General features: G+C 51.8%; 1 protein-coding gene across 3 annotated transcripts; it reads right to left on the reverse strand.

Moving 5' to 3' along the window:
• Positions 1–191: 191 nt before the first annotated feature.
• TRAF2 (TNF receptor associated factor 2) lies at positions 192–26293 on the reverse strand. Of its 3 annotated transcripts, none has more exons than XM_074890910.1 (10): positions 26188–26293; positions 23787–24007; positions 23082–23160; positions 22623–22721; positions 12252–12323; positions 10471–10545; positions 9429–9788; positions 8281–8458; positions 4638–4786; positions 192–3874 (listed from the first exon to the last, which is right to left on the reverse strand). In XM_074890910.1, the coding sequence occupies exons 1-10, from the start codon at positions 26209–26211 to the stop codon at positions 3656–3658; spliced, it is 1476 nt and encodes a 491-aa protein (XP_074747011.1). In that variant the 5' UTR covers positions 26212–26293; the 3' UTR covers positions 192–3655. The 3 variants fall into 3 exon arrangements, with proteins under 3 accessions (XP_074747011.1, XP_074747012.1, XP_074747013.1); XM_074890911.1 differs by lacking the exon at positions 26188–26293 and adding an exon at positions 25556–25625; XM_074890912.1 differs by lacking the exon at positions 26188–26293 and adding an exon at positions 24647–25184.
• Positions 26294–26366: the final 73 nt, after the last annotated feature.

A 26366-nucleotide genomic window follows, 5' to 3' on the forward strand; every position in this document is an offset into this window, starting at 1 on the left:
AGCACCCCTTGTTTGGAAGCTGCAGTGCTGGGCAGAACCCCCCAGGCTGCAGCAATACTGCAGGGAGGCAGCAGCTGGGGAAAGCTCCCAGCACAGAAGTAACACCCCAGCCCAAGGTGATGCTGCCTCTGCTCCTCTTCCACTCCATGCAGTGCTAGAGCCCCAGCATCCCAGAGATGATACAACAACAGTGCTCTTCAACTGGCTTTTATTAGTGGTTTCGACCATACTACATCCTCAAGGGAAAAAAAACCTTACTTCACAATGCCAGGCTGGGATGGGTGTTCTCCCATAGCTGTGGTCAAAAGGGAAAAAAACCCTAAAATCCAGTAGTGGCTTGTGCCGAGTGTCCATCTGTGTGCCAGCTCGGCTGGCAGAGCTGTGTCCGGGAAGGTACCGTACCCCTGCAGCACATGGGCTGCTGCAAGGGACACGCACAATTCCTGCTGCAAGCTCCAGAACTGCTAAAAAATGAAAAAGGAGCAGACAGCGTTTGTCAGCACCAGCTCTGCCTCCCCTCAGCCACGGGCTGAGGGAAGGGAAACACCGTGGCCACTACGAGCTGCTGTCGCAGGGGCTCACCGGCCGTGCCATGGCCCTGTGCGCCCCTCTCCAACGGCAGCACGGCCCCCCACAGGCTGCAGGGGCTCAGCCTCAGCTCTGCTCGCAGCACTGACTCTCCCACCACCTACCAGGCACCTGCTGGGGCAGGAGGACCAGCACCCACTCCCTGAAACAGCCCAGACCCCCCTACTGAGCCAGCGTCTCCACAGGCATCCCCAGCACTACTTGGCCAGAGCTGCACGGCCCCGCTGCAGGCGTCCAGCACCCAAGAGCAAAGACCTTCACATCAGCTCAGCCCAAGCTTCCCTGCTCCCACCCCATAGAATATACTTAAATCCCCAACTGCTGAATGGGAGGAGGTGATTCTCCTCCCCCTTTCCAGGCCTTTCCCAGCCTCTGCAGGGCTGGGAGCCTCCCTCAGGCCTGGCGGTGCAGAGCTGTGCGGGTGGGAGCAGAGCTCTCAGGCTCTGAGAGTTGTTTTGTTTTTTTTTTTTTTTTCCTCCTAAGGCAACAGGGTGAGAATGGCAACACAGGGCTTGATCCATGCCTGGGGACAGGCTGGGCCTCGCACAAAGGAAGGGTCCTGCCACCCCTCTCCCACCTCGAGAAGAGCTGAGGGGCGGGGGCAGCAAGGCAGGGTGCAGGCAGCTGCCCAGCCCCACTCTGCTCTGCCAGGGGCTGCTGCAGGTGGACACACACCTACTGACCCTTTGCCCTGGGGAAGGAAGGGGCAGGCCCCTGCCTGTTCCGCTGCCCTCGCCTTTTCCCAGGGTCGCAGTGGCCACACCAGCAGGTTTCCCAGCCCACCCTGCCTCACCCACAGCAGCTGCGCTCACCCCAGCACGGGCTCCTGTCCCCCTCCTGATGAAACAGCAGAGTCTGCCCCTGGCCGCGGCCTCTGCACACAACAGGTACGATAAGATGCACGGGGGGACTCCAAAGGGGGGCTCGAAGGCTGTCCCAGCACCCATCCACAGGCAGGGAGAGCCCCCTGGCCAGCGCAGCACCCTTGGGTGCAGGAGGTTCAGCCTGGGTCAGGGTCCAGCTCAGCTACCCACCAGCCTGGAGAAGGACATCAGGCACCCCCCGAGCTCCCCAGGCAGCAGCGGGGACACCCCAAAGCACCCCAGGAGCAGGCGGTCAGTGCGGTGCCACGGCCCAGGGGACAGCAGAGCCGCAGGGCTCGCTGGGCCACAGCCCCTCCCCACCCGTGCTGTCCCTGGCCCCACCGGGGTGGCTGTGCCAGAGCAGCAGTGGAAGCAGAGCCCAAGCAAGGTGGAGTCTGTGTCCACCAGGCAGGGAGCTGCGAGCAGAGAGGGGCTTCGGGCCTTCCTCCACCACAGCCTCGTGTCCCCTGGGCCTGCGACTCCCTGCCCAGGGTGACCCATGGCAGCCACGAGCAAGAAGAGGGTGACGACCCTCCAGTCTCACTGTGCCCCTTCCCAGCCCGAGGAGCAGCACAGGAGCTGGACAAGGTCCTGGGCTATTATTGCAAGGTGGGCTCAGCAGCCAGCTCCTGGGACCAACAAAACCTCTCCTGGGGCACGTTCGGATGCTGAAGCAGGTGAGGGGAGCACAGGCAGAGAAGGCAGCAAAGCCTCCAGAGTCCAGCCTGGTTAACCACCTGCCCAGAGCTACAGCCACAACAGAACAACTCTGAGGGACCAGCCAGCCACCCTGCAGGGACGTAGCAGCAGTTTCTTCTCCACAAACAGAGACCTTCTCGTGGGTGCTGAACGCTTGCTGCCCAGAAAGAAGTGGTGCCAGGAGCCCAGGCACAAGAAGGGGACAGCAAGCTTCACTCTGGGACTGCTCCAGCCACCCCAGCTCCTACCCAGGTGGCTGCAGCCTCAGTGAGGGGCTGAGCAGAGTGTGCAATGACCAGGAACCAGCAGGCACATTGTCCCCAGAGCTGAGGGGACAGGGGAAAGTGGTTGCTGGTGGGCAAGGCAGCTCCTTGCTGTGCAGGCAGCCGCAGAGGTGACAGGGCCCGTGCAGATGGACGGCAGCAGCGTAGGTGCAGACAGCAGTGGAGCTGCAGCCACACGTGCCTGGCCGCTGGAGAGGGCCCTGGGAAGGCTGGTGCGCCTGTGCTGCTGCAGCCGCCCCACGATGGGGCTGAAAGCCAGCTCAGGAGCATCTGTGTGTGAGTAAAGACACCTTCCAGCTCTGCCACCATCCTGCCCACCACTGCTCAGGCACGGGCAGGCAGAGAACGGCAGGGTCTGGCTAAAAACCCACCTGGGGCTCTTGGGGTTCAGAGGTCTGACATCCTGCACTGAGCCCTGCACCACCCTCCTCTCCTGGGACAGGACGGGCAGTCACCAGGGGAGAGTCACTTCTCTTTCACTGTGGGCATCCCCGGTGCTGCCCCACGCTCCCTCCCAGGCCGCAGGCACTGCCTGCCCCATCCTACGCTCCCAGCACACAGCGAGGGCCAGACTCGGGGTACCGCTCCCCTGCTGGCCACACAGCTCAGCTCAGCACCTCTGAAGACACTGATGGTGTTAAAACAACAGCAGAACTGTTTGCACCTCTCTGACCCAGCTTGCACCGAGCCTGCCATGCAGCCTTCCTGTCCACCGAGGCACAGACCAGCCAGCAGCACAGAGCAACAGCACCCCTGCAGCACACAAAACTTCCAGGAACAGAGATCTCTGCAGAAAATCCTAGGTGGCTGAGCCAAACATCCACACGAGGTGGTGCTCGTTCAGGCCAAACCTTTGTTTTACTACAGAGCACTGCGGATCTGCACTAAACTGGTAGAGCAAGAGCTGCACTGGTTTCCACTGGGAGCCCAGACAGCGGCAGTTCGGACACCCAAGTCCCTGCAGGAGATCTTCTTGTACCTGCAGACTGTGAACGTCCACGCAAACCTCTTCTCAGGGAAGGTCTCTCTGACACCAGGGAAGAGGGTTCCCATCAGACACCTTGTTTCCACTCAGAGTGAAGGTCCCTTTCTTGGGAAGGGCTTTTCCCCTTCTGCCTTCTGCCCCCTCCTTGCTCCGAGACCTGCCTGAAGTGCAGCACAAGAGGGGGATGCCCCACCTGGGGCTGGCTCTGCGTTCACTGCTCCCGGAGGTGAGGAGGGTTAGAGGCCTGTGAGATCAACGATGGCTTTAATAAAGATGGCGTCATCACGCACGTAGGAGTTCTTGGCTTCCATCACGGAGACGGGGCAGAACAGCGGGCAGCCGCTGGCAATGTTCATTTCTGTGATGGGTCGCTGGAAGGAGGAGGATGTCACGTCGGGTCGGAAGGCATCAATGATGTGCTCCCGGTTGTTCTGATCCAGGAGCATCAGGGTTACCTGGGGGGAAATGTGAAAATATACAAGCATGGCTGAATAAAAAGCACATGGAAACCCTGTCCAGTAACCTGCTCACCTGCATGTGAAACATGCCAATACCAATGGAACCAGAGCCACATCATGCGCCTGAGAAATGCCTGTAAGTAGGGCCAGTGGACAATGTCATCTCAGTGACATTCTGCAGAAACCTTTCCACATCCTGCCCTGTCACTGGAAACTTCTGGGTGGCAGCACAGGGCTGTCAGACTGACTCTGACAACCTAGAAGTGGCTGACATGGCGTTTGCCCCCAACACCAATACCCCACGCAGGTACTTCACGAAGTCGCAGAGTTGCCGGCCCCTGCGAAAGCGGGTGGTCCCTCTCTCTCCATCAGTACTTCACCTGCTCAGCTTGGAAGTGTTTCACACACCTGCAACGTCTAGGACCAGCAATCTGAGCTCCTGATGGCGAGTGAGCATCAGCTGCACCCCGAGTACCGAGGCCAGGACAACCTTCCCTCACCCTGAATTCAGGCAGAGGCTCCGCTCGCTTCCCGAACACGCTCCTGCTCTCCTGCCACAGCCTCTGCCGCTTCGTGCCCTGCCCTGCAGCACGCTCGCTGCTTTCAGCACGACTGGGGAATCCCCAGGGCTGCTGATATATCAAAGTCCTGCCTTCTTCTGCTTGCTAACTAGGCCAGACCAACGGCGTCTAAAAGCTCAAGTGGGTGCAAAACTAGAGAGGCACATTGCTGGCCATAGCGGGCTTTGTCCCAAACTTACCTTCTGGTTGAAGGGCCACCGCAGGAGCGCGTCGTTGGGGCCTTTCATCACCACAAAGAACAAGGACAGATGGGTCCCACGCCCGGTGCCGTCCCCATTCAGGTAAACGCGCAGACACATCTTGTAGCCATACTTGCTCGTGTAGAAAGCTATCAAAGATTGCAAAACAGACACAGTGAGCGTCCAACCCAGCAAAGCCTGGCACCAGCAGGTTCCTCTGAACTCTGAGGACCTGGGTCCTGGAAGAAGCCAGGGCTGGGTCTTAAAACACCTGCCCCACAGAGGTGGTTTGTAACTAACAGTCAGATGCCATTTTAGACTGGCTTGGAGACAGCCCAAGGTCAGGCAGTCACAAGCCCCTGGTCCAGTCGAGATGCAGATGGCTGCGGTGCAGAGCAGGGCACTAGCCAGCCCCTTGGGCTCTCCCCACCCACCACTGCAGGCACAAGCACCCTGGGCAGTGCTGGGAGCTGGGCACTTCCCACTGCATCCCCCTCCAGATCCACCAGCTGTGCTGCACATCACTGCTCAAGGAGCTGCAGTTTTTCAGCAATAACACTGACGAGCAGGAACAAAACCACCCCAAAAAACCCTGTCTGGGGGTAGACCATCCTCAGTACTCACTTCACCTCTCTGTAAGCTGGCTGCCTCTGACAGGGCCAAAGGCTCAAGCAAGTAAGCTTTGGTGTCCTGCTGGATCCCAGCCGCTCTGCACCGCCGGGTACGGGCTCGGGGATCCCAGGCTCTCTCCTTCTCCAGCAGTTCTGGGAATGCCCATGTTGTGATACCAGACCCGTGCAGGGCCACAGAAATACACCTCAGAAGGGGACCTGCTGCAAACTGCCCTCTCAGCAGCGCAGAGCTATGTGCCTCAGGTCTGGTGAGGCTCAACAGCCTCAGGGCATGGGGCAAGAGATCAGAGCTGGCATTTTCTGCAGGACTCGGTGCACTTTTATGAACAGGCAGACTAGCAATAGCAGAGATACTGTGCACTTCCACAGGGTGAGGAGCAAGAGATCAGGGCTTGGTCACACCTCCCCTCCTGGCACTCCCCAACTTGTTTCCTCTAGTCCTCCCTCTCCACCTGCTTTACCCAAAGGCTTTCAGGGTAGATGCCACCCTCTGCTGGTCCAAGCGGCACATCCTCACCGCCCCCCAGGCTCCTCAGCACTCCTGTAACCCTCTGAACATAAAACCAGGTGGGGAACTGAAGGGAGGATGGCTGGTCAGAGCAGTGGGAGCACGCAGGAAAAGGCACCAGGCAGCCTCGTGCACCACACTACCAGCTCAGAGCAGTGAACCAGGCATCCTGCTTCCCACTGGCCCCAGCAAAGGCAAAGCGCATCAGAGGCAAAGCAAAAGCCCAGCACGCCGCCCCCCAGATCTGATGGCCAGCAGTAGGTGCTTCCCAGCAGGAGCTTCGCTTTGGTCTGTCCCAATTCACGCCCATGATGAACATTTCTTGTGAGGATTTGCCTTTTTGAACTTTTATGGTTTTGTCCTTTGCAAAATCCTGCAGCAATCGTGTCCTCACAATGCGAGTGAGTGGTAACTCTACTTTCTTCTCTTTGTTTTAACACAGATTTCATTTGGTATTTCCTCACCTTCACATTTAAATACAAAACAAACAATTATACTTATTTCCCTTTTTCATCCTATTCACAACCTAGACCTCTCTCCTCACAGCTGTCTCCTTCCCAGACTGAACAGCACTAGTCTATTTGCTTCACTTTCTAAGATTAAAAAAACCCTCCTGCAAAAGAAACATTTGTTTTTCAGCCTAATTTTCTCAGCTAAAGCAGCATCAGGAACAAGGATCTCTTGTCTAAATGACACAATCGAATTCTGTAGGAAACAAGGCCTTGTACTTTGCACTTGCAAGATTAAAAAAAACCAGTCCTGCCTTTTCAGCCGCAGTCCTAGCGTCAGGCAGAGGCAGCCCTGACCTTCCAATCCCGCCAGCCACAGACAAGATTTTCATGAGCAGATTGCAGAAACCCACCAGCAACATAAAACACAGTCTGGTGGCCCACAAAGTAGTTTTTCCTTTGATGAAAGAGTTTATAAAAGCCCCGAGCCCTGCCTTTGTTGCCCTGCCACCACTGCCAGGCAGGGGATGGAGACCTGCCAGCACACAGCGTGGAGGAGGAGGCACCAGCAACCCTGAGCTGCAGCTCAGGGAGGAACTGTGCATTCAGGGCACGGCCAAACAAACGTCTGCACACACAAAGCCTCTTGCATGTGGAGAGGTTTCACCCCTTTCCCTCCCTTAGGCTGACTCTGATACTTATATCCCTCCACCAGCTGACTTGATTCTCCAACCTAGAAAAGTAAATCCCGCCCTCTGCAAGGACCCCAGGTGGCATCAGCCCACGGAGGGGTCTGAGGAGCCCCCGAGCCGGGGCGCAGTGAGCAGGGACGCCCGTGGCCAGAGGAGACAAGAGTCAGCTCCGTCCAGCATCTCCCTCCACACTGCAGCCTCTGGAGACCGTCAGGTCAAGCAGCTCTTGAGCGCAGTGCAGGAGATGGACAGGATGCAAGATTTAAGGTCCTCTAAGTCAAACAAAATAGATTTGAAGCTGATTTGTTGGCTTTGGGAAAAGGAAGGAAGTGCTGCCCTTCCTGAAGGGGACAGAGAGCAGGGGTTTTCCACAGCTGCTGTTGCCTTTTAAAAGGAAATGCTAATTGCATGTGCACAGTTTCAGTAGCAGTTTAGTTCCCTCCTCAAGAAGAGGAAACCGTTTTAATTTCAGTTTTTCAAGAGAAAAAGAGGACTCTGAACAGCCTTCATCCAAAAACCAGATTTTAAAGTAGTTTTAAAAATTCAGTTGCTTTTATCTTGTAGCTCAGCCACAGTCTGCTTTTTCACAGCACCAGGAATCAGGTGTAAGGTACATACTCTGAGTTTGCACGCAGCTCTGGGCATTTTGAAAAAGCTCTCCAGCACACTTAGATCTAAGTGATTCCTGCTCAGGCAAACACAGACTCCCCTCTTCAACCATTCTGTTGCAGGGTGAGCTCCCCAACGAGCAATGAAATTGTGTGAAGAGATGGTTTCATCTTACAGCTGCAAGCCTGGGAAGTGCTCCCATAAGCAAACAAGCCAGATCACAACCTACTGCTCACTGTCCAAGATTTTCTTTTTTAAGAACAGGAGGAACAGTGCTGGGCTGGGGCAGTGCTGCAAGGAGAGCCTCTTCCTCCAACAGATATTCAAGCACTTCCCTAGGTATGCTTTGGGCTTTAGACATCGTCCCTTGCACCATTATGCTTTAGGCACTAAAATACATTTCTGGGGCTCATATATTTCCTGTCTTCCTTCACCATTTTATTGCTGGTTTTATGGTCTCTGAGTATTTTAATTCTAACTAAAGGGTTATGCAGGGCTATTCCGGAGCTAAGAGGGTTGCATTCTCCATTATGAGAAATTATAAAGGTCGTCTGCAATCAAAAAAGCACCTCTTTCAGCAGCAGTTTCATTTAGCCCAATGCTAAAAAAAAGTGGTTCAGGCTCCACAGGGCAAGAGGAACAGAAGTACACCTGAATGGCCAGCATCTCCCCTGCTAAGGACACCGCTACAAATCCCACACCCAGCTGAGACGCAAAAGGCTTTTGCAATTTTGCAAATTTGTGGGCAATAACCTGGAGAGAAGATCGCAGGAGAGCGGCCTGTTATCGCCTCCTGACGCTTCCTGGCAAATTCTGTTATCTTCCAGATGAAAACACCATCGTAGGTGGAAGCTTCCATGTTGCGGATCTTTTCCTCCATCTCAGCCATGGCCAGATCTTTGAGCCCAATGCTCCTTTCCAGCTGCCGGACCTGCTCAGTGGGATACACGGTGCAGCCTGGTTAGAAACACGTACTGCTGTGAGACCCGAGAAAGCCAGCAGACACCAGCATCCCCTTCAGGACGACTCTTTAGCAAGAGACATTCTCCAGAACTGACAGGGGTCATGGGAGGGAGAAATTCAGCACCGTAAGCCAATTCACTGAAGCTGCCTTTTGAACCCTGTCATTCTGGAGAAGATGCATCGATACAACTCAGTGCTTGAGCTGGAAACTTTCCCACAGCGAATGGAAAAATCCTCCCAACGAGCAGCTCCGTTACGTTAGCAGCAAAAGAAGTGAGGATGGGGAGGGGAAAAAACCAACGAGTCAGCATTGTGACAAAACTAGACTGAAAAAGAGAAGAACCTACACCCAGCCAACACGGTCTCCAGAGGGTTAATCACTGCTCCCTAGCACAGAGTCACGGCAGTTTTGGCAGCTCCCTTGCCGAGAGAGCACAGGTACACTGCAAACTGCACAACTCCCAGTTGCCAGGACACACTGGCAGTGCTCAGCAGGGATTGTGCTGGAGCATACTGGTGGGGGCAGCTTCTTCACACCTCCAGACCACGCTCGGCACAACACTGTAGCACAGCACCAACGTTTACACTCCTTTTGAAAGGTCTGGAAGGTGCACAGCCCCATGGATTCAGAGAGATCCAGGTGAAATGCTGGGTGCTCTGTCTCTTGTTGGAAATCTTCACCTAAGAACAACATCTCGGTGTCTGCATAACTTGATTACTAACAAGAGATCTGAACGCTTTATGCACGTCAGTTTAATTCCTGCTTTTCCAGGAAGCTTTTGAGAGTTGGGCACAGGCACAAACGATACTTTAGTTCTGCCTTCGGATTTGTGAAGCTTCAGGGCTAGGCAGTGAAGCTTTGCTAGCTAATAACATGGAAAGGAAACTGAAAAGTCTCTGCTCAGAGTGCTGGAAAGCCCAAGCCAGTGGTTACACACCTTGTTACTCAGTGTTTCGATTTTCTCCTGGTCTAGTCGATGCTGCCGACTGTAGGCTTCGGCCGTTAGAGACACTCTTTCCACCTCCCGATTGAGCACACAGACAATGTTCTCAAAGGTCACCGTTTTCCTCTCAAGGGCCTCACATCTTCCCAAGAGCTCCAAGGACCTGGAGAGCTCTGACTCTGAGCACAGAGAGCTTGCTGCCAGCAGTGGGGAGTTGTTTTGTGATGAGGAAAGGGCAGGAAGGGGTTTTAGGTCTCCAGACCCAGCCTTGAGGCTGAGCACAAAACTCAGTAGCATGTAGAGATGCTCCGCCAAACACTTGCTTTCGTGTTCTAGTAGCTTTTCATTTTCCACCTACATGAAGAGAAATACATCCCCCATTCAGCAAGCTCAATCTACGCTGTCACCATCCACAGAACAAATTCCTCCTCTTGAGGTCACAACGTTAGCTTTAAATTATAAAGGGGAAAAACCAAAGAAAGATAGTTAAAAAACCTGTTTTGAGGGTGGGACTTTTTGTTTTGTTTTAGAAACGCTGCAAATCACATACACAGATGGATGCTTAACTTTTCCCCAGCTGTACACTGTTCTACCCTGTCTTCCTCCATTACTTCCCGAAAGGGCTCTGTCAGATGTACTTAACAGCACCGAAGGACAAAGCCTCATGTAATCCCCCCGAGGAGGAATTTGTATGAAATCACCAAATAGGAGCTGGGAAATCACATGGAGAAATATGGCCTGGCCCCAGTTCTGCGCTTACAGCTGAAAGCAGCATAACCAGCAGGGTCTCAAAGCACTCAGGGTGTTCCTCAAGAAGGAGGAGGTTTCCTTCCACATTAAGTTCATTCTCTGGATACCCAAACTCTGGACAGCAGATGATGTCAAGCTCCATTTGCAAAGGGTCTGAAACACCACTTTGTTCAAATATCTGAATACAAACATCTGTAACAGTTTGGGCAACAGCAGTTTGCAGATTAACTCTAACACTGGAACTGAAAACAAGTCCCAAGATAAACATCAACAGACAAGCCCTTACCACCTCAGCACATCCGACAACCTCAAATCTGCAAGGCACTTTAGATCTGCCACAAGTTTTCACATGGTCCCGAAACTAGAAAGAAAGGAAGGCAATGTTAGATCTTACGTGTCCCCAGTAGCTCCCTTTCCATCTTGCTGACACCTAGAAAACTGAAGATGATCTCAAGAACACCCAAGCCATCGCTCATCACTAGCTGCCAAACTAGTTAAACCTGGACACTACCTACGATTAGGTATGACTTCCACTGTAATGTAAATACAGCACTGACACGTGGAAGGAAGTTTTATTTCTCTTTCTCTTGACAGCTAGGTCTCACTTCTCACCTGCATATGCAAGAAAGAAAAAGCAACCAGCACAGGTACATGTTATGGATGCTGAGCAACCATCTTCACTGAGGGCAGAGGAAGGGGAGGCATAAGGAACAACCCTATGAAACAGATAGCTGTTTAGTTTTGGGCACTTCATATGACCCACCACAGCTTGGTATTTTTATTTCCAGATAAGCATTATACATCTGAGAACAAAAGTAGTCCTGCCTGAGTATTTATAGCAATTACTGCAAGTCTACCTGTGTGAGGGAAGCTGCTCTGCTGGGTCCAGCATCACCTCACCAGGGTGCTGAAGGACACCGCACCTTGGCCACCACTCATCTGGCAGCTGAAGCTCCGTGAGGAGCCGAGGCCAACGGTGGATATTTCTACAGAGAAGTGCCACTAACCCCCAGCTGCCAGGATGACTCGTTTGGGTTCCCACACAGTGCATGATTAATGCTAACAAGCACTGGCACATTACCATCTTGTTTTTGATAGACCTCTCCTCATCAGATACCAGTGGTCTGTTCTGAACAACAACCATATTCCACATTTAACACCCACATCTGCTACAACAGATGTCGATTAAAACTTTTTAAACCACTTTCTTAAAAGCTTCTAGATCCATCTGGCTCGCTTAATGAGTCGGTTACTCAGAGTTACAATGGCTGCAGCTCATCAGCAAAAGTTTGGAGAGGGATAACAGAGGGAGTTAATATTTAAACAAAGGATAGATCACCTGTGGGAATCCTACAAGCCTTGTCTCTGCTGGGCTCCAGCTTCAGCCTGCAGACAAGCAGATCTGTATCCCAAGACCCCAGCACCAAGTCCTTCGTGACGCTGCCCATTTAGAAGAACTCTACTCATCTTTTTGATGCTTCTGTCCCCCCTGCCCCACTACAACGCCCTTTTGCAACAGTGCTATTAAAAACATATTTGCCTGTAGCAGGCAGGATGGTTTCAGATGCTTTTTGAAGATGTTTCCCAAAACTTTTGATTTTCAGACTTTTGAGCCTTGCCCCAGGAGTCAGCAGCAGGGTGGACCCTATAGACATGGATTCTTTACATGATTAATTAGAAATAAATTAAATTAGCTGGAGATAGGCTCCCTTCCCATAATTGCAGCAGTGGTTGATATAGTTGCTTTACACAGGACATAAGTACCCCTTAAAACCACGAGCCTGCTTTTCCCATGGAGGTTCTGCACCCAAACCCGCCACTCAAAGGGAGGCAGCGCCGGCAGCACTAACACAAAACTACAGGTGCCGACGAGTCACGCTCACCGCACCCGACCAGGAGTTTGAGCCTTATGGAAAGGTCACATCTGTACTAATGGCTCCCACTTCATTGTTTTTCCCACTTCGCTTTCTAATGGTCTTGGTTTTCCTCCCTGCTCCAAGACCGCTGGTGTCAGCCCATCAGGACGCCAAATGCCACCATGGCACGAGGTTCCCCGACAGCTGGTACCTTCTCCCTTGGAATCTTCTTCCCACAGCCCTCGCAAGTCAGCGGAAATTCAGGGCAGACTTCGTCATGAGCCTGTAAGAGAATCGACAGGAGAATATTTGGTCCTCTAAATAAAAGCTCCAGTGAGGTTATATGATGAGTACAATTCAACAGGGGTAGTTTTACACTTTATTACAGAAAAGTGTTGTATTTACCAACCGATACTCAAATCTTGGTCACACTGATAATTCTGCATGCTGACTCATTTGTGCTATCTCCAGGCTACCAGAATTCTGGGTGTCTATGCAGCCTCAGCCTCAATTTAAAAGTTGCTAATTTTTTTAAAAAATCAAATTATTGCTTTGATGAACAAGATTATCAACAGGAATCTCCATTTATGGCAGGTTGACTGAAGTAAGCCACTATGTCATCAAGATAATCTGTATAATTTTTCCACTGTAATGGTTATCAGTCAGCTGAGGTATGAATCCATAGCCTACTCATCACACTCTGGGCTGAGCTGTCTGACAGTATCTTTACATTCAAACCAGAAAACCACCTTTCAACCAGAAAGAAAAATGTTTTAAAACTGCTTCATCTAATAGCCCCTGCACACAAATACCCACCCCTGCAGCAAGAGCACACACAGTTTGTTTGGCGGCCAGAGGAGCTGAACAAATGATCAGGGCAATGTAATACTCTGTCCTCAGCAAATACTAGGGCCAGTGATACCGGCTAAATTGGGAATACTAGAATGTGCCTCTGCTTTCTGTGTCATTTCCACACCACTTAAACCTTCTCTTTACACACCAACCAGTTGAAACAAGGCATTGTAAATTCCATGAAAACACAGCTCAAAATTCAGATTAAAAGATAAGTGCACTAAAGTATCCTGCCACGGTAATAACAGGAAAAAAAAACAGAAGCATTTATAAAGGAGTCATCTGAAACCAGATGCTTTGAAAACTTGGTCACATTTACTCTTTATTAAAACAAGTTACTGTCTTGGGGGGCGAAACATGCACAAACTTAAATACTGTTACCACATCAGAAACTGGAAAGTGAAACCCATTAGTGGCTCAGCTTTGGCTTCTTAGTTACTCTCTCCTTTTTATGCTTGAAATGAGCACTCGGGCTCAGCGCCCCGCTGCGCTGTCCCTGTAGAGGTGACCGGCCAGCCTGCACGGTTCAGCTGGGCAGTGCTGCCTGCACGGACACCGCTGCCTGCAGAGGAGGTGCAGGAGGCAGAGTGCCTTCCTTCATCCCACTCACTCAGAGGGGCTGAACCCTTTCTTCTACCCACCTACTGCTCTCATGTTCTAGAAACACCAGATAGCATCTTCCCCACGACCCACAAAACGCTGGCATAAGAACAAACAGTCTGGCTGAAGAAAGGAAACTTCAGTGTAGAGACAACTATTTAAAAAGGGAGCATTTAAAACTCATGTTCTCCTGTGCCGATGTGCTAGGCCTGAAACTACCACCCCCTCTGCACCCCCCACCTCCCAGCATTTATCTTCCATCCCGACTACACGCTACACTGCGATATAACACCCAAGGTGCAGCAGCCCTGCGAAGCGTGCTCAGCCTGCAGCACGAGAAGGGAAACCAGCCCCGCACAGCTAAGCTGAAAGTGCAACTGGTCCGTACATAAATTAAGACACACAGAAGCATTAGCTTTAACCAGCACAGATCCAAACCTCTCAACAAAAATTTTTGTATAAACAGTTTCGGGCTCTTCTGGAATCCCCTGTTCCTTCCCCCTCTACGCGGGTGTCTAAACAGAGACAGATGGTATTGCTGCTGTAAGAAATCCACCCCACCCGGGAGCCAAAGAGCAGGGGTTGGCATTCAAGCCTGACCTGCCACACTCCACTCCCCCAGGAATGGGGCAATCCTCCTGTTTATACCTTTCCCAAACCCACATCTGTGAGCTTCTGCAGCACAGAGGAGCATCTCTGACATTTGGGCATTTGCTGTGAACTTTTTAGGTGGCTTTGGAAAGCCATCACTGTGAACGGGGCTGGTGAGAGCAGAGTCATTGTCCCAGAGTGAACCTGTCTCAAGTCTCACAGGTGTTGGAGAGAGGGAATGGCAATAGAAGAATTAAAGCAGAACTGGAAGACAACAGTCTGGCTCAGACCTTCAGGGCTACTCTCCGGTTACCTCAGCATTGACTTCTCATCCACCAGCTGTAAACCGAGGCACACGCCAGCCTGCAGCATCCAACAGCAGGAGTAGGAAAAACTGGGCAGAGTTAACAGCCTGCACTGCAACACCTTGCTCTTCCCACTCAATTAAAACCAAAACTGCCCATTGATCTGCACAACAATTTCACTCCCTAAAAATAAACAGCGAGACAACCCAGGGGCAGCCTGTACATCTCACACCACCATCAGAACAGCAAGTCTCTGGGAGCCAACCTGAGAGACTAGAAAATCAGACACCACCACCACCTTTGGAAGGACCAGGGCAGCCTACGAGCACGCGCTCGGGGCACAGGCACTCGTGGGTTACCGCTCAGTCCTCCAGCACCTACCCGTGCTCCTCTCCGGAGCAGCACCGACGGGCTGCAGTGGAGGTGCTGAGCCCCCTCCCCTCGCCTGCAGCTCTGCGCGCACCGTAACTCTCCCACCTCGGTATCAGGAAAGCAGAAAAACTATCTGCAGTTGAGATTTCTCTCAGGGCACTCCCAGGATCATCCCCTTGCACTCTAGCTCTCAACCAGCAGGAACAGGCAGCAAGGGCAGCACATCCCAATGCAGCCCTGCAGAAAAGCGCAAAGCACACACAGGGAAAAAGTGAGATGTAGTAACAGCACTGATCTCTGAAGGACACGATTGTTTCCTAAGGAATGCCAGGACAAGCTGCCCTGCTGTGCCTGCGTAAAACCAAAGGGAAAACTGACGTTTAATCTGATTGCTGTTGTGCCTCTCAAGGCTTTGCTAAACTTGAATTTATGGAAGAGGCTACTGCTGAAAATCACTATCCCCACACCATGGTGGCAGAGCAGGAGGTGCACCTGCTCCCCAGCTGCCCTGCTCGGAACCTGCCATATCAGTGCCAGTCCATTTTTATGGAGGTCTTGCAACCATGCTGGGAAATCCATCAGTGTGACACAGCACTCCCCCTCCCTCCAGTCAAGAGGCAAAGCAAGCGGCTGAGAAAAACAACCTTTGAAACAGCTGCTGTGAGATGCCTCTGTCAGAGCCCTGCAGGAAGGTTATCGCAAAGGGCAGGGCTGGCAGAGAACAGGCTTGGTGCTGGCTGCACGCGGCAGCTCTTCTGCAAACAGTCTCCTGCAGGTTGATCTTTGAAAGTCGTTGGTCCCCTCCAAGCACATCAACAGCAACCATAAGCATCAACAAAGCTGAAAGGCTTGGCAGCAGGAAGGGAGCAACGAAAAGGAAGGAAAATTAACAGGATGGCAGAGGAAAGCCAGCTCAAGTGGCACAGGGCACAGCAGAGTGCTGTCAGGGCTTTGGCAGTGTCCGGTGCTGCCACGTCCAGTCCATGGCTCCTCTGGCATCTTAGCCTGGCTATAAGAAAAAGGGTGGGCCCACAGAAGTGTAAAGAAAACCCTGAAATGGGTCTCCAGTGTAAAAGGAGCCTGCCTAGGTTTTGAGGGAACCTGAATCCCTCGCATCAAGAAGCACGAGTTGCTTCGTGCTCCTCTGCCAGGTCCCCGGGGGCTCCAGAGCCTCCAAGAGGGGAGTGTGTCGCAAAACACAGGTACTTTGGGATGTCCTGCTCCTCTGAAGTCGACATGCCCTTCTGTGCTGTGTCTCCTCCTCATCAGGGGAGTCCTAAGGCTTGTTTTAAGCCAGCCCTGCTCAGAGCTTCCGTCACACAGGTGGACTGGGAACACACACATGGTCCTTGTGCTACTGCATGGAGCCCCGCACACAGGGCTGGAGAGCAGGAACCCAGCCTGTAACTCACAGTGCCAGCTGGGAGCAGGAGTGTTCCAAGACCATCGCACCAGCTGGTGCCACACACGACCTGCTCCCTTTGCTGGGACACGCTGCTGACAATGATCCAAGCAAGTACACTTGGCATCACAAATCATTAAACCTCAAAGAAAAGTGTCAAAACCAAAGATTAAGTTCCCATCAGTAACTGCTTGTGGCTTTAGTGGACATGCATATGGCAACGATGGCATGGGAAACCACCACGGCCTTTACTCTGCTGTCTAACGCCACGGTGTCCACCTGAGCTGAGGACTACAAGTGGCAGAAGAGATGTCAGGGGCTCCCAGGGGCCTCATTCATGCCTCTCTTCAGAACTAGCACAAGAACTTCTGCTTTCAACGTCCGATGGCTTTGTTCGTTGGCTTTTATGGCTGATTAGACAGACATTTGATTTGGGGTTTATTAGTAGAGGGACATCAAGGCAGCATTTCTTGCATTGAAGATGGATGTGAAAGCAAGAGCAGGTTTTGAAGAAGGTTGAAGGTACAAGAAACATCTGAAAGCAGCAGTGGGCTTTCTAACATTTCCTAAAACAGATTCTGCCTTTCCCCGTTTGCTCTGAACTACACAAGCACGAGGCACTAGGACACTCCAGGATGCTTTTCCCACATCCCTTCATCATCCCAGAGGAATGATTTTCCAGGGGAGCCTCTAGTCTGAAATGGAGTGGGGCTGGGCCCCCAGAGCATTTTAGATAAGCCCAAGTGTGAACCTGAGCTGGCCCCACAGCCAGCTGGAGCCCATGCACCACTGTCCCTTGCCTCAGATGTGGCTAGCTGCATTGCAAAACAAAAAGACTAAATCCCCTTGCCAAGGAAATTAAAAATTTTGGCGTTGGACTACACTGAGTCTCTGTAAACAGCTGGCTGACACATAAGGGAGGTTCAAATCAATTGGGAATGTCTGATCAGAGATAACTCCACAGGTCTTCTAGGCTACAATTAACAGTTCCAGTCACTGTTGCATGAAAAATGCCCAAGATGTGCTGTTCATGTCTAACGAGGTCACTGCTTGAGAACAACCTGCCACCGGGGAGTGGACTCCAATCATACCATCACACTAATGATGCCAGGCACCAGCACGCTCATAGGAATGATCTGAATTCACCTCCGATAGTGAGCCAACCACTGTTGTTAGCGGCAGGAGATGCTGCAGTGCTGATGGCTGTGCTCCAAACACACTGAAAGCACTGCTTGTACTGACCATGACCCAGGATAACACCCCTGGAGAGATCTGCCTCCCTTCTCACAGTACTTTCACCAGCACATAAAGCTTCACCTTCATCACTCAGATCAGAAGGGACAGCTGCAGGATGAAGATTCACAGTGATCTGCTTGACCTTCACATTAGAAACGGGGGTGTTGATACCGGCCAAGCACCGCAAGCTGCGGACGGTGGGGAAGAGCAAGGTCAACTCCTTTGCCCCGCAGGCAGCGTGGAGGTGCAGGCTGTGAACAGAAGGGCTGTTACAGCACGAGGCTGTGTTACAGACTAGCACCCAGAAAAGGGGAGGTGCAACAAACATCACAGCTGGACAGGTGTCTTTCACGTGCTGGAGAAGTCGAGGCTGTGGTGAGTGGCTTGATTTCAAACGCGACTCCTCTAGGCTGTCTGAAGAGTTGGAAGTGCCCAAGGGGGTGTGTGTGTGATCATGGCTTTGGCTCCTGCCAGACACCTGGAGCCCCAGGAACATCTCCCTGGGTGTGAAGTGGTGCCCCACAACCCCCAGAGCTGCGTTCACGCTGAGGGGTTTCATCACGCTTAGAAGGGACACACAGCACTCACCTCAGCTTCAAAGCTCATGACTTACAGCTTTTCATTTTCCAAGAAATAGATGCCAAAAGTGTTAATTAGGTGGGCCACCACAAGAAGGCTGGGCTGTTTTTAGAAGGTAAGAGCAGACCCTCTACAGCTGGGGCTTTCCAACCCCCTCCCACACGCACTCTCCGGCACTCCCCATGGCTTACCTCCCACCACGGGCTTGGATGAGAAACTGCCTCGTGTCTGGGCAGCCAGCTACATAAACTCTACTTTGGGGACTGTAAGGGAGGCTGAGTGGTCCTCAGCTCCAGCTCTGGAAAGTAAAGGTGTGTCAGATCCCTTTTTCCAAAGCAGGAGGTCCTTCTGGTCACTTGTGTGTGCAAGTCAGGGATCCCCCCACAAGAAAGTGATCTGGTCCTGGGGCAAACTCTGATCAGGCCAGAACCAGCTGCAAACTGCTCTTCAATACTATACCATAACTTGGAGCCAAAACCTTCAAAAAAGACAATAAATGCTGTATAGGGTTTTAAAAGGGAGGCTGGTGTCCCTGATACAGCATCATCCAGTGTGGTTGCCACAGCACTTAAAATACTGTATTCCATGCAGGCACCACTGCTCTAAAACACTCAGAAGCACACTTCAGAGGCAACGGGAGCCAGGTGAAGTAGCTCCAAAGACCAGCAGCTCTTCTAAGCAATGTGCAAAAGCCTGGAGATGAAGTTTTCAGCCTAAGCTAAAAATGACCACCAGAAACTATCGGAGCATTGCTGGGATGCAGCCGGAATGGGGGGGCATGAAACGGTGAAGCATCATGAAGCAGGAGGAGGCTCAGAGCCCCCAGCAGCATTTTTGAAGAGGGACAGTTTTCTCTACACGAGGTGTAGCAGGGCTTCTTCAACATCTCCCAGTAGGAACACTGGGAAAGAAAGGACTGCCCAGCTACTCTGTCCTTCTGGCTTCAGGAAGCCACATAGCCCAGAAGGGGATGTGGACATACTCTCCAACACCATCTGCTTCGGAGTAATATCACTTAAGTTCTGAGTTTTGCATCTTCCACAGCCCTCCAGGCTTCAATTAAAGTGAACTCTTCAAAACCACAGTGACAACGGACCAGAAGGAAAACACATCCCCTCCAGTTTGGATGAGGACAGGTTATCACCACAGATGACAGTCAACCATTGTCTAGCTGAGCTCATCTGTTTTCCTAGAAACCCCCCTTCCAACTCAGTTTAAATACTGCTGTCAGGATTAAGCTTAAAACTCAGTTCTCCTTCCAAAACGTAGACAATTCCATTTCCTTATGTCTCAAATAATACTGTATCTCCTGAGATGAACCTCTGTCTGGGTAACAAACGCTGACTCTGAGTGACAAATGGCTGACCACGTGAACACCCCTCTGCAGCCCCCTCCTCCCATCCCAATCCTGATGGGTGCCAAAGAAAGGGAGCTGGTGCTGTGAAAAGCATAAATAAAAGGTATAAGAGAACTGAAGATATATTGATAAAATGGAAGAGCAACACAGGCAATTGGAGGTACTACAAGGCAAGAAAAGAAACACTCCGGTGCTGAGGAACCACAAACTCCCTCTATCTGGATATCACAGAGCATGTTTTCTTGGTGTTTCCTTTCGGTCAAATAGGTTAGTTTTAGTTTCTGCTGAAGTCCTCAGACTTTCCACCAGAATCTAAAGGCTCCTGCCCACAGTCTGCTTTTCTGTATGTACGTTCAGGCAGACTCATCAGGAAACCTATACATGAAAAGAGGTTACTGATTAAAAGGTAAAATCCTCCAGCCCCACCGCAAACTGCTTTATCCAAATGCCACTAAATATTTACAAAGTCTGAAAAATGCATTTATAAACACAGACATGTGCTAAGCACGTAAATATTTCATATGCTTCACCCAGCTTTAAGCAGAGGGCAAGCCATGTCCAAGCAGATTGCACTCTTGCGGGTTTGTATGTCCTTTTGAGAGCTGAACTCTGGTCTGTCTGAACAGAAAGCAAAACTGAAAACAGTTTTATTAATTTTTTTGAAGTTGAAGAGCTAGAGCTTTTCAGCTGCAGAACATTTTTTTCCTTGTTCATGCCCTGATAAGATTAGCAAACCAGAAGTGACAGTATCTTTTGATTTGTAAGTGGATAGCAGCCGAGTCAGTCTCTCTCAGTACAAACACATGACTTTTAAATTAGCAAACAATGAATTCGCTCTTAGGGACTTTCCATGTCCTGTCGGAAATAGCGCAGCGAGGGACTTTCCATAGTGGGAGTGCTGAGCTGCTGCGGGACGTTACACACATTGCTGGCTACAGATGCAACCATACTGCAGGAGGAAAACACTAAATTAACAGGCCTACCCATAAGGCAGGGCTTAACATTAGTCCACAGTACTAAGAGAGACTCCGGGCTAACGCGTTCGTTTGACGCCTCCTCTCATCAGCTCTCCTCAGCTACACGTACCATCTCCTAAGCTCCGACCACACGAGGCCAGCCAGGCCTGATTAAATGCCACAGCTCCTTGGCAGGCAGCTGAGAGGAGAGATAACACAGTCCAGACCTTGCTTCCTCCCCGCAATTCCCAGGAAAGAATCAGCTTCTCCCGAGAGCACACAAAATAACCTCACCCCCACTAGACTGAATGCCACCGCTGGTAGCAGGAGAGGCAAGGTCAATCCTGAGAGGAGCCAACTAGCGTTGCTCGAAATCCCGCTCCCCTTTCATCACACAAGACTGCCCTAAGACTAACAAAACCCATGACAGTCAAGATCAGTGCTGCAGACCTGCAGCCCAAGCACTCTGGAGCCGCACCTCTACAAAACATAGACTTGTTTTAGCAAAACACCTAACAGAACCTTTTGAAGATTAGGTGGAGAGTAAAAAAAGAGGCAAAGCCTTATCTGTTCAGATGGTCTTAAGCAGTTGTGCATAAGATCTTGGAGCATCACACACACCTGCAGCCTTGCAAGAAGACAGACTTATCCCAGGACAGCTCATCGCCCTTTTGAACTTCTAGTGCAAGTTCTGGCTGAACTCAAGCCTCTGTCCCAACACTTGTGAGACCACACAGGGAGGACCTTTCGCAGCTGATGATTTTTGCTGAGCTCTACAGGAACTATTTTAAGATTTTTTTTTAAATCCAGGAGAAAAAGTTCAGAAGAGCTCATCAGTCACAGCACAATCAATAGCACTGGAAGCTGCTGAGAAATATAATTTGGTTTAGTGTAATGGAGATGAGCTCACTTACTATGATCACCATTTTGAACACTGCAGCAGGTATCGGACTTCTAGTCACTGGTCACCAGCAGAAATTAAAGCGTGGGTCAAACAATCTGCAGGCACCAACGGCACAGCTTGAACCTGGAACCTCAGTAGAACACACTGTACCCTGAAATGCAACTCCCAAACTCTCAGTGCTGCATCACTGTTAAGCTTTTCCCTTGACATTTACTCAGTCATACATTCACACCATGAGTCACTTAGAGATCTATGAATGAGGGTTTCACAGCACCCTCATTCCCTCATCTTTTGGACTGAACTTTTAGCACAAAGAAGCGGAAGGTTCTAGATGGCAGGACAAGGAAGCAGAGGTGCAGAAGCATCTCTCTGTTAACAGGCTCAGGAGCTAGTCAGAAAACTCTGGCATGATCCACAGCTGTTGTTTCTTCCTGCCATCTTGCAGTAGCATTGGAGAGAATCCAAACATTACCCTACACAGACTGAGGTTCCAACTTTCCTGACACACATCTCAGCCACTACCAAAGCTCCACGAACCACAGGGCTACAATCTTTACCTAGGATGAGTGTTAGAGGGAAATAACATCTGTTCCTCTCACATGGTGGTTCTTCCATTCCAAGAGGGATGACAAAACTGTCCTTCAGGAGCACCAAAGCTTCACAGGTACATATACATTCACTGCTAACTGCCAATGTATTTTAATGATGCAAATTGCCTCAGCAGAGTTGATTTGTTGAAAAGCACAGGGAGGTATGTGGCCCACTGCCCCTCAGCAAGAACACGCTTCTCACAAGGCACGTTAGCCATACACATGATAAGGACCAACTGCCCAAGGCCACAAAAAGGCAGCCTGGATTGAAGAGCTGGTGGGCTCCTCGAGAAGAGCAGGGCTGGAAAAACCATCCTGTCCAGCAGGCTCGTGGCCCAGAACAGCTCGGAGTGATGGGTGGCCAGCCAGTGACCAACACCTGGTCCCGCTGCCCTGGCAGCTATGGGGGCAGCTGGCTGGGAAGAGGATCGTGGCCAGGCCACTTTCCCCAAGCTCACGGGTCTGAAGTAGGTTTTAGGTTCACATAACGCAGAGAACTTCACAACAATTTTATAGCACAGCACAGTTTCTTGACACTTCACTTGTCTTTTACAGCAGAAAGGAGATAGAACGGGTGACTCCCACCATGGAAGGGACGTGGTCGGTGCCTGCGATCACAAGCAGATCTGAAATCGTTTCAGTTCAGCCCGTGCCCTCAGCAGGGCACGCAAACCTAGCTCAGCCAAGAAATCTCTCCAGCTTACAGTGAAGTCCAGGGAGATGAAAGTTCCCACAACCACTGCCAGTGTCAGTGTACAAGCAAAACCACCTGAGCCTCCCCCAAACACACAGGAAAGAGAAAGGACGCAGACATCAAAAGCCTTGTTTTGATCTTTACCTCGTATTCTTTAATAGTCCCCTTCCAAGTGCAGCCACTGTTAATACAGACAGCAGGCAGACTTTCCACCTCCCGCCGAGCTGCATTGTCTGGGAAAGCCTAAAATGGAAAAAACAAGCAAACCACAAAAATCACTGAGGGGTTGCAGTTTTAGTCCAGTCTCTTCATTCTTTATTAAGACTTTATTGAGGCTCCTTCCAGGCCACTTGCCACATCACATCCTCAGAGGTGTGCTAGTGGCAAACAAATCGTTATTACAGCGTTTAAGTAGGCCACCGCTATACCAACGTGACCTGGATTTTAGAAGCTGGGGAGTCCACCACATTAATCATAACTCTCACTACTGAAGAAAACGTTTCCTAGGAATAAGGATTTCTCAGAACTTGTGTTTTAAACAAAAACTGCAAGTGGTATTAATGACATCAGTGAGCGTCTTTATTTTTTTAAATTTTGACTTACCGAGCTTGTTTCCAAAATAGAAATTCCTTCTTCGTATATTCCTTCCTGAATACAGCTGGCACACTTTTGAGGTCCAGCACTATCGGACAGAAAAAATAATCATCAAACACAACAAAAAAAGACCAATTTATGATTTAGCAATAAAGTGATTTCTGGTAACTTTATAAAACGAAAGCATTTTCTTATTTTTAAAACACCACATTGAGCCTTTGCTTATGTGTATTTCTGATGCCCATTTCTGATTCTAATCCTTTTTTTCTTCTCCTGATTAACTCCTCTGTTCAACTTCCCTCACTTAAAGGTAAGAGTGAGACAGAACACAAGGAAACTTTTCTGGAAGCCCTTCTGGAAGTGCTTAAATTTCTCACATTTTGGCACGACAACCATACGATGACTGAGGAGCAAGTTCCTTCAGTAGCTACGAGGAAGACTGAAGGAGATGGGTGATCCACCTGGACTGTGACCTGCACAGCAAAAACAATCCAGGAGATTCTGGAAAAGGGACCTTTGAAGCAACACCCAGAACAATAAAAGCATGTCAGAGATTACGCATTCCCTTAAAGATGACCTGATGCTGAACCTCTATGATTAAACACAGCTCCCTTGCTGAGAAGGCCCTGAAAATGAGACTTTTCTCTCCTTTTTTGCTTGAAAATGCCTTTTCAAGCATTTTGACTTCAGAATGAAGGCAGAAAAGTTAGTTACCTTATAATTTTCTTCAGACAATAGGAACAGTAGCGATGTCCACACTGAGCTTGAAACGGCCTCCTCAATATATTCTTGCAATCAGAGCAGAGGTACTTGACCTCCAGTTTAGTTCCCAGGATCTCCTTCGCAAATCCAGGCTGGTTTAGATCCAAAGAGCCAGGTGGAGTAGAGTTTGCTGCTGCCATGTGAACGAAAAATTCTGGCTGTAGCTCCAGAGCCTGAAAACAACAATATTTTCTCTGTGTGATTGGTAATTTTTCACATAAACTGCATTACTCACAGTATATTACACTGGCACCCAAAACCCAACAACACAGGTAAACACACTGATGTGAACTACAAGCCTGACTCCATCTAGTTAAAAATATGGAAAGAAAATTTACAGTTAATTTTAGAATGAAATCCAGAACAAAGAGACAGAGTGGACAGCCCACACTAAAATCCCCGTCCAAGTTTTCTGAAATGCAGCCTATTCAGTGAAATCAAGGCTTCTGGCCCAAAACAGGGTAAAAAACCATCCTAAAGCTGATCAGGAGTATAAATAAATTGCCTCAGTCCACTAAGTGCCACAAAAACCTGTAGGCACTAAGTGAGGTAACCACAGCCTACCACCGCTTGTTTTCACATCTGTCAGTTGTCAAAAAAGACCATAATTCTGCCCAAAGCCAGACGTTCCCAGGGAGATGCCATGCACATGGCAGAGCCCAGATTTACTGGCAATGCCCAAGCAGGCGTACAGGGCTCTCCAAAGGGCTGGAAAACAAAGATGTGAGAGGCACAAGCAAATTAGAAAGGAGGAAAAGAATAAAATGCATTTGTTCTGACCACTTATGATGATCTAAAGACGCATCTCCCACCTTCACATTCCAGAGCCACCTGAAACGTGCAAGGCAGCAGCACACCCAGGTACCTCCTTCCCATCAGCGCAGCCGAGGAAGCAGCGAGGCTCACTCAGCTCCCCGCACATTTTAAGTTTTGGGTAACTTTTGCCTGTCCCAGGGGTTGTTAAAGCTGCTAAAGTGACCCCAGAAGAGGGACAATGAGGACAGCATTAACGAAGATCCCTTTCACAACCCAGGCTCCCCCGAGCAGCCCTGCTGTGCCGGCAGGTGCGCCACTGCACTGAGCATCATTGTTTCTACACTACATATATTTAACCAGGTTTTGAATGTAAATTCGATTTTTTAGTTGCATCGTGACTGCCTGTTCCTTGCCAAGTTGCTTTTACAGTCCCAGCCACACGCACCTCCTGGGGTGCCCGGGGATCACAAAGGGACACCGCGAGGCTGGCGGGAGCCCCGGGCACCGCCTGGTCCTGGAGCTGGCCCGGCTCGCCCAGGGCTCTGGAAGCCCCCGCTGGCGGAGCCCCCCGGCTGCAGCCACCCCCCGTACGGCGCGGAACGCCGCGCAGGCGGCCAAGTGGCGGCGGAGCCCCCCCCGCACCGCCGGGACTTGGGGGCGAGGCCGGGGCCGGCGGCGCTCCGCGGGGCCCGAGCCGGCCGCCCCCCCGCGCCGGCGGGAGGCTGCTCCCCGCTCGGTGCGGCCCGGCCCGCCCTGCCCGCCGCGAGGAGGGGCCGCGCCGCGCTCAAGGCGGAGCGAGGCCCCGGGCGCCGCCGCACGGGACAGGACCCGCCCACCCGCCTCCTCCTCCGCCGCCCGCTGCGCCAGCCCGGCCCGACCCAGCCCGGCCGTTGGCCCCTGCCCCGCCGAGCCCTCGGCCGTGCCCCGCCGGCCCGGTCCCGCGGGGGGAGCAGCGCCGCACTCACCGGCCGCCTCCGTCCGCGCCCGCACCGGAAGCGCCCGCAGGCCCCGCCCCCCGGACACGTGTAGCGCCCCGCCCCGCCCCGCCGGGCCACGCCCCCCGGCGCTTGGTAACGGCCCCGCCCCGCGACGGGCCGGCCTGGGGCGGGGCCAGCGGCCTCGGGCGCCACCGCCACCCCGGCACCTACCCCCGTCACCCCCCCCAGCACCCCTGTCACCCCCACACAGCATCGCCTCCCCCATGTCACCCCCATCACCCTCGCCCTGTGTCACCTCTTCCCCAGCGTCACCCCCCCGCTGTCCCCCCACTGCCTGCCCTCGCCGCCCCCCGCCACAGGGGCCTCAGGCCACCCCTGCTGGGAACCGGCCCAGCCCCCCCGGGACCTCTCCATCCCCCCCGCGCCTGCCAGTGGGCGACCGGAGGGACAGCAGTGCTCGGCCTGGGGACACTCTGGCCCCCCACCCCGGGGTCCCACCCTGTGGGGACAGCCACCCTCCTGCCGTGACACACATCCCCCCCCCCCGCCCCCCCCAAGCCGTGCCGTGCAAGAAGTCCCTTGGGAACGGCCTGGGGTGAGCCCCAGCCCCCAGAAGAATTTTTTGGGGCCATTTTGGGTGGCACCGGGCACTTGCTTACCTGTGCGCAGAGCGCCATGGCCATCCCGTCCCGCAGCACCCGCTTGGAGGGACAGCAGACACTAGGAAGGATGGGCAGTGGCAGGCGCGTTTCAGTTTAATCGAAAAAAAAAAAAAAAAAAAAGACGTGGGGGAAAATACAGCCACTCGCCACGCGGCGGTGAGGTCAGCACGAGGTGC

This window comes from Strix uralensis, chromosome 21 (assembly GCF_047716275.1).
Source record: "Strix uralensis isolate ZFMK-TIS-50842 chromosome 21, bStrUra1, whole genome shotgun sequence".
Lineage (NCBI taxonomy): Eukaryota > Metazoa > Chordata > Aves > Strigiformes > Strigidae > Strix > Strix uralensis.